This window comes from Triticum urartu, chromosome 2, assembly GCF_003073215.2.
Source record: "Triticum urartu cultivar G1812 chromosome 2, Tu2.1, whole genome shotgun sequence".
NCBI lineage: Eukaryota > Viridiplantae > Streptophyta > Magnoliopsida > Poales > Poaceae > Triticum > Triticum urartu.
The window spans coordinates 20,359,122-20,367,140 of record NC_053023.1 but is presented as its reverse complement, the minus strand read 5'-3'; the positions used below and the strand labels follow the sequence as shown (position 1 = coordinate 20,367,140).

Sequence of the window (8,019 nt, the reverse complement as noted above, 5' to 3'; positions counted from 1 at the left end):
TTGGGCGGCGGCGAGGGAAGAGGAGGAGGAGTGGGGGGGCGGCCGACGAGATCTGGGGGCCTCTCGGCCGCCCACGCGGGGGGCGACTTGGGGAGGGGAGGGGAGGGGGTTGACTCCAGACGAGGCTTTTACTACAAGCTTAAAGTTGGCCCATGAACAAATATCGGGTCATTCTGGTCCCGCAAGTATCAAAACCGTATAAATTTGATATTGTGACACAACGAAAACGATTTAAACAATGGCTTGGTGATTACTTCTCTGAAATTAGTAGCTCAATCAACAACAAAACAAAAACACAAATCTAGAAGGAAAAAGATATCTGAAAGAAATAAAAAAAACATGGTTTATGTCATTTTTAAAAACTCAAGTATAATTGTTTGTGTGTGTGTGGGTGGGGGGGGGGGGGGGTGATAATAAAATCTAGGAAGCAAATAGGAGTTATTTGTAAGGAGAAAAAAGATTTAATGAGAAGATTTGCAGGGAAACGGGAAAAAGCATAAATAAAATTGGAATGATTATGAAAATTCATGAATATTCTAAGAAAGGTATCGAGAAAATAAGAGAAGTCAAAAATTGAAGAAGAAAGAAAGTTTAGTTACACTACCCAATTCCATGCTTGTTTTTCAAAATACTTTTCCTGACTGCTTTCACTCCATATCCTTCCTGGTTTTTTTTCTCTCCAAATCATGCAGGACTAGACTGCCACATGTGCGAATCCGTCACCATGCCATCATCAAAACCCTTTTTCGTTGGCGCGAGAGACCATATATTATCTGACTAGGAAAAAATTCTTGTATGGAACACTGTTGTTTCTGTAGGAGCAAGCCAAACACTGTTGTTAAGCGGTTGTTCGGTGGTCTTAAAATCTCGATTTAATTTCTATTATATTTGTTTGAAGTGCTTGGTCCTTCGGGTGAACTTTGATGATAGATCTGGATCATTTTTGGGAAGAAAAAAAATCGACGGTACGTAAAGGTAAAGCCAGGCCAGACACATCTATCATCAAACACATGGTAAAAGCGTAAGATACTTATGAAATTCCCCTGCAAGTACCTGCGAGAAACAGTCCACGGACGGATAGATCCGGGAAGGCCAAAAGAGAAGCCAAGCGAGCTGCCCCGCCACCAACCCCGGCCACCGGATCAACCGTTGCTTTGTTTATCCATCCATCCATTCTACTTCCACCCCGCGCGAGCAGATGGATGACACCGGCCTCGACCTCAACGTGCTCCTCCCCCTCCCTCCCTTCCGCTCCGCCGAATATTCAAAGCCGCGTGCGTGCGTTGGTGAGTACACTGTGCGGTGCGCGCACGCGTCCTCACCCCTCACTCCTCAGGCGTTTAAAATCACATCATTCCTAGTCATTTTTCACCGTCTCCCTCCTCCTCCTCCTCCTCCTCTTCGGCTCTTCCCCCCAGCTCTAGTCCAAGACCCCCTCTCCTGCTGCCTGCCTGCTCCTCTGTCCCGGAATGCGCGATGCCGGGCACTCGCGGTACAGGCGGCGGGCCGGCCTGCCGGTGCTCTCTCTTCTGCTCGCGCTCGCGCTGTTCGCCGGGGGTGCCAGCGGGCAGCGGCCGGCCCCGCCGCTGCCGCCGGAGATGAGGGGCGTGCAGGCGCAGCTCACGGGGCTCACCAACGACGTCGCCAGGACCATCTCCGACCGCTTCAGCTTCTGCGTCTCCGACACGTGAGTAGTACTAGTAGTACATACACTCCGCCCCGCCCGCATCCCCTGTTTCTGTTTCCGTTTCCGGTGGTGCTCTCTTCTCCCGTACGAGCCTCACGGCTTTGGTTCGGCGGCGGCGATTGATCCCGGTTGCGATCTGCGCAGGCAGGAGGACTGGAACGGGGCCTTCAACTACACCTCCGACCTCGGCTTCGTGGAGCGCTGCCTCGCCGAGACCAGAGGTGATCCATCCGTCCATCCATCCATTTCCATGCTCGATCCATTCATTCGTGCGTGCGTGCAGCTCAGGTGTTTGCTGAATTGCGTCCTTCCTGGTTGTTGCTCATTGACCGCTGCTACCAGTTCCCTTGCGGCGATTTGCTTCCGCTTTCTTGACTTTTATAATTCCGCGTTGAAGATTCTCTGTGGCTACACACAGCCAGTGCTGAATTAAATAGTTGCTGGCGACGGGCTAACCTGTGTCCGGTCTTCTTGACCGGATCACATCCATATGCTCCAGTCCAAGGCCCAGCTAGGCTCATTTCTTAAATACAGTGTGCTCCTTCCGTTGCTAACAAATTCCATTCCAAATTCTACTTCTTTGTGAACCGTGAGTGAACAGACTTGGAATTCGCAACGGTGGTTTTCTGTTGCCACCCAAACAAAAAACTGTAAACTTCCACTCCCTGGTATTGTGAAGCCATATTGTGTTGGGGAAGCAACATACTATGTAGATTGAGATGGTTTCTTTTGGAACTCTTCTCCGGCACATTTCCTCGAGTTGGAAGGGTCTGATAGGGACATGGTATTAGGTGGTCATGACAAGTGGCGTTCCAACGCAAATTTTATCTGTTTAATAATACTTGAATGTGACCTCAACAACATTGGGCTTGACAGGATCAACTCTAAACAATGTTGTCTGCTCTGATCATTTGTATGATCGTCACGAGTTAGCCACTAGTTTGACTTGTGATCTTTCTGACAAATCTGACCTTCTTATTTTATTTTACATTTTCACATTTTCTTTTTGCGGGGACAAGAACATCCCAGGCTCACAACTGAAAAATCCCTTTCCCATTGTATCATACAGAAAGAGACTAGTTTCAGATAATGACTAAGGTGTCTGATGTGTGAATGATGCACTCACTCAGGTGACATGCCGCAGCGATTATGTACGCCGGCAGAAGCGAAATTCTACTTCACAAGCCTGTTTAACCCGAAAGGCGAGAAAAACCTCTTCCTGGAGACCAACATAAACTGCGGCATCTCCGCTTGGTCGCCGGGTTGTGAGCCGGGGTGGGCTTGCTCTGTTGGTCCGATCCCTGCCGCCAACGACAACGAGACCATCCCGCTGAGAGCTACCAACTGCCAGGCGTGCTGCGAGGGCTTCTTCTGTCCCCGTGGCCTCACCTGCATGCTCCGTAAGTTTCCTTCGGACACTTCCACGTAACTGTATTTGTTACGAACTGAAATTTGTCGAGTCGAAAAAAATGAACTGAAATTTGCAGCAAAGATCATGCATCGGCTTGTGAAATGACTCGAGCTTTTGTGTCTCCTATGTCTATATAGCTTGTCCGTTGGGATCATACTGTCCGCGCGCCAAAGGGAACTCAACCACTGGTCTTTGTGATCCGTAAGATGTCCTCTTTGTATATTTCTTTAGGCATTTTGTTTTGTGATATACAAATGCAGAAGCCATGTTAACTGAGTTGCTAAATTTATCTCTCTCAGGTACAAGTACCAGATAACTCCAAACTCGACCAATGGCTGCGGTGGCGCTGACAAATGGGCTGATTTTGGGAGCACTGAAGAAATCTTCTGTCCTGCTGGTTACCACTGCCCAAGCACAACATCTAAATTGTCCTGTACCAGTGGGTAATGATCTATGGCCTCTCTATCTCGCGTTACACACTACATAATCTGTTTTTAATTTGTTTCTTGGTTGTTTCCTCTGCAGGCATTATTGCAAATTGGGTTCCACCAAAGAAGAGAGTAAGCACAACCAGCATGCCTTCACCAATATCATCTTTAATGATGCCACCATTGTATTCATTCTTGGATAAGCTGACTTTTACATTAAAATTTTCAGAATGCGTCATTAAAGGCTCATGTAAGGAAAACAAAGAGAATGACAACGTCATCATTTTGGGCGCTTGTTTAGTGGTAAATCCTGTAATGCCAATCCAGCATTTCGATATTTTTGCTAGCTTAACAAGTGCTGTGTTTGCATCATGGAGTACCAAACTCAGGCTTGCTACTTGATGCAGGGTATAATAGGCGTGTCGCTCTTGGTCGTGTACAACTGCTCGGGTCAGTTCCTCACTATTCGTGAACGGAGGAAAGCAAGGTCGAGGGAGAACGCGATCCAGCTTGCTCGGCAGCAGCTCAGGGCTCACCAGGGATGGAAGGCGGCCAAACAGATCGCGAGGAAACATGTGACTGGCGTGCAGGACCATCTGTCACGCACATTTTCGCGCAGGAGATCCTTTCGTCAGCAGACAGATCTCGAGAATTCTAGCCACAGGGTGCAGGAAGCACGCCTGATGGGTTCGACCGGGCCAGATGAAAGGTCAGACTCCATAGTGTTTTCAGCTCAGAACACAAGCGAGATATCCGAAGTCATGCCTTCGGTCGTCATGGACATAAGCGGCGATGGAGAAGTTGTTGCTGCCAATGACAAACCGGCACCCAAAGGCAAGCACAGATCAACTCAAACTCAAATATTCAAGTACGCGTACGGCGAGATAGAGTTGGAGAAGGCCAGGCAGGAAGAGAACAAGAACATGTCCTTCACCGGAGTGCTTGCCAAGGTGAAGGAGCTACAAAAGGAGATGACCAGGCCTTTGCTCAAGGTTGAGTTCAAGAACCTGACATTGTCACTTGGAAAAAGGAAGCTGCTGAGGTCTGTCACAGGCGAACTCCAGCCAGGCCGTGTCACCGCCGTCATGGGACCCTCTGGAGCCGGCAAGACCACGTTCCTTAATGCTGTGGCCGGGAAGGTGACTGGTTATCAAGTGACCGGTTCAGTCCTTGTTAATGGAGCACCTGGAAGTATACGTTCTTACAAGAAGATCATTGGCTTTGTGCCTCAGGACGACGTCGTTCATGGGAACTTAACTGTGGAGGAGAACCTTTGGTTCAGCGCAAATTGCAGGTAATGGTTTCTTGTTTAATCATATACGCTTTTCAGGAACTATCTCATGAGTTTCTGAGCATTTATATTGTAAATCCTTCAGGCTCCCTGCGAGAATGTCACACCGTGACAGGGTTCTCATAGTGGAAAGGGTTATAGACTCCTTGGACCTTCAGGGGGTCAGAAATTCGGTGGTTGGGACGGTGGAGAAGCGTGGAATCTCTGGCGGCCAGAAGAAGCGTGTCAATGTGGGGATTGAAATGGTGATGGAACCATCTCTTCTGATCCTGGATGAACCAACCTCTGGCTTGGACAGTTCCTCATCACAACTTCTCCTCAAAGCTCTTCGTCACGAGGCACTTGAAGGCGTGAACATTTGCGCCGTGGTTCACCAACCAAGGTAGTTCTTGAACCAAAATCTGTTTTCCTTGAGATAACTCTGATCTTTCTGAAAGGGTTCTTATATCTTCTTCTATTCATTCTTCAGCTACACATTGTACAACATGTTTGATGATTTGATACTTCTGGCAAAAGGAGGCCTTATTGTTTACAATGGTCCCATCAAGACCATTGAGGACTACTTCTCAACTCTTGGAATTCATGTCCCCGACCGTGTAAACCCGCCAGACCATTACATTGACATTCTTGAAGGCATTGTGAAGGCTGAGTCAGGCATTAAGGCGAAGCATTTACCAGTTCATTGGATGCAGTACAAAGGCTACGAAGTGCCAAGTGACATGCAAGATGATCTCAAGGCAATGGGTGAACAAATCCCCGACATCGATATCAATCGTTCAATGTCTGGATCAACCCCTCACTGCCTCCCTGCAGGTGTAGGTAACGCTTTTGCACAAGAACGCAACCGTCTTGAGCACCGTTTGTCGAAACCTAGTGATCTGTCCAGCAGAAGAACACCAGGAATCCTAAAGCAATACAAGTTCTTCCTTGGAAGGTACACTCAGTATATACAGTTACAAGCTTCTTCTGAAAAAAAAAATGAATGCATATCTGATCAGTTGTTACTTCATGCATTTCTTTGCAGAGTTACAAAACAGCGGCTACGTGAAGGTAGACTGCTTGGGGTTGATTTCCTGATACTAGGTCTAGCTGGGATCTGCTTGGGGACAATTGCAAAACTCAGTGACCCGACATTTGGGATGCCTGGCTATATTTACACTATCATTGCCGTTTGTAAGTTCAATTATTCAGACACCACCTTGTTATACCTAACCTTGTGAAAGCTCTCTGACTTAAGTTACTATGAATCTATGGTGCAGCTCTTCTGTGCAAGATTGCGGCATTAAGATCATTTTCACTTGAGCGATTGCAGTACTTGAGGGAAAGAGAATCTGGGATGAGCACATTGGCATACTTTCTTGCCAGGGATACAATCGATCATTTCAACACAGCTTTAAAGCCAATAATTTACCTCTCCATGTTTTACTACTTCAACAATCCGAGATCATCAATTGGCAGTAATTACATCATACTCCTCTCACTTGTGTATTGTGTGACTGGGATAGGATACACTTTCGCCATATGTTTCAATCCTGGCTCGGCGCAGCTGGTACGTATCGTGCTGATTAATCATACTGTCCAGCTTCTCACCCGATGATTCGTCACATATTCAGAGACTAACTCACCTGTTTTTTTTTTCTGCAGTGCTCTGCGCTGATACCTGTTGTTCTGACCTTGTTATCCACTCAAAGGACCACCCCTGCATTTCTGAAGAATATGAGCTACCCAAAGTGGGCACTAGAGGGCTTCATAATTGCAAACGCGAAAAGGTTATTTCTTTCTCATGAACACCTGTCAATGAACAATGCATCCAAATGCGAGATTGCCACGTTATGTAGTTTGTAAACTTCCATTCATGCTCACTTTGCTACTCTGTTTCTTTCAGGTATCCTGGAGTTTGGCTAATAACTCGCTGCGGCTTGCTGTTCAGGAGTGGTTTCGATATTCACAACTACGAACTCTGTATTGTGGTTCTGTTCATGTATGGTCTGTTCTTCAGGATTGTTGCATTTGTGGCAATGGTTCTGCTGAAGAAGAGATGAGGGGAGTGCAATTGCACCAATTTTTTCATATTTAATCTCTTCATTTTTTTCCCCTGTACATTTGTAAATATTTTTTGATGTTTTTTCTTACTGAAAATTATAGAATAGTCACAGAGAGATACAAATAACAGAATTCAGACACAGATGTACAAAAGAGTCGACACTGTTGACACCATTTTGTTTGCCCACATTAATTTTCGCCACTCGACATGTACAACTGCCCTTTCATATATTTGAAGTTCATAGGTTCCTTTTTCTTTTGCGGGTAACATGTTCTTAGATCCAACTTACTGGTTTATGTCATGATTCAAAAGAAATCAAATCAAACTAAAATATAAAAAAAATCTATGTTTTACATAATTGAATTAATGTTTAAATTTCAGAATGTTATTGGACCCTAAAGTACAAGATGCATTAAAATTTAAGTGTCTTGTTTTAACGTGTAAATTTAAGTTCCACCAAATAGACTGCCATTTAGAACTTTTTGGGCAATGAACTAACTTTAGTTTAATAAAATTCCGATAGTAATTAAGCAACAGAGTTATGTACAGGTGTACCGCCAAAAAACATCTCACCCCAAATAGACTTCCTTTCGCTTTTTTTTGTTAGGAATGGTTTTTCCGGTTTATTTAGTTTTTTCAATTCCATTTTCTTTTTTTACTTTTTCATATATTTTGATTTTTTTTAAATTTGTTAAATTTTCTCAAAATGTTGTGAAATTTTCTCAAATTCATAAACTTTTTTCATTTTTGTATTTTTTTCAAATTTATGAAACTTTTCATATTAGTATTTTTTATTAAAGTTTTGATTTTTTCTCAAATTAATGAGATTCCAATATTTTGATGTTTTTCAAATTCATTAACTTCTAAAAAAACTAAACATGTAGTGAGCAATCTTGTCCCAGTTTTTCTGACGCTTATGAAAATTTCTCAGACGATTTTGGAAATCTTTTCGAGATATCCTTTTGCTTTTTTATCTTGTCAAGACTGGTTTTTCCGGTTTATTTAGTTTTTCATTTCCATTTTTTTTACTTTTCATATATTTGGAATTTTTATTTTTTAAATTTTCTCAAAATGTTGTGAAATTTTCTCAAATTCATAAACTTTTTTCATTTTTGTATTTTTTTCAAATTTATGGAATTTTTCATATTAGTATTTTTT

At 44.1% G+C, this 8,019-nt stretch overlaps 1 protein-coding gene across 1 annotated transcript; it reads left to right on the top strand.

Annotated features, from left to right (window-relative positions):
- Nucleotides 1-1,286: 1,286 nt before the first annotated feature.
- On the top strand, nt 1,287-7,116 carry LOC125535250 (ABC transporter G family member 25-like). The gene is made up of 14 exons (XM_048698298.1): nt 1,287-1,687; nt 1,832-1,908; nt 2,818-3,087; nt 3,236-3,299; nt 3,398-3,541; nt 3,624-3,658; nt 3,756-3,829; nt 3,934-4,820; nt 4,903-5,199; nt 5,287-5,751; nt 5,842-5,990; nt 6,077-6,366; nt 6,462-6,586; nt 6,703-7,116. The coding sequence occupies exons 1-14, from the start codon at nt 1,470-1,472 to the stop codon at nt 6,857-6,859; spliced, it is 3,252 nt and encodes a 1,083-aa protein (XP_048554255.1). The 5' UTR covers nt 1,287-1,469; the 3' UTR covers nt 6,860-7,116.
- Nucleotides 7,117-8,019: the final 903 nt, after the last annotated feature.

What these genes read in the sequence shown, in the direction of transcription:
- LOC125535250 (XM_048698298.1), top strand. Translation starts at nt 1,470, where the DNA reads ATGCGCGATGCCGGGCACTCGCGGTACAGGCGGCGGGCCGGCCTGCCG. An exon ending in CTGCCTCGCCGAGACCAGAG is followed by an intron (nt 1,909 to 2,817) that starts GTGATCCATCCG and finishes GCACTCACTCAG; the next exon opens with GTGACATGCCGCAGCGATTA. An exon ending in TGGCCTCACCTGCATGCTCC is followed by an intron (nt 3,088 to 3,235) that starts GTAAGTTTCCTT and finishes ATGTCTATATAG; the next exon opens with CTTGTCCGTTGGGATCATAC.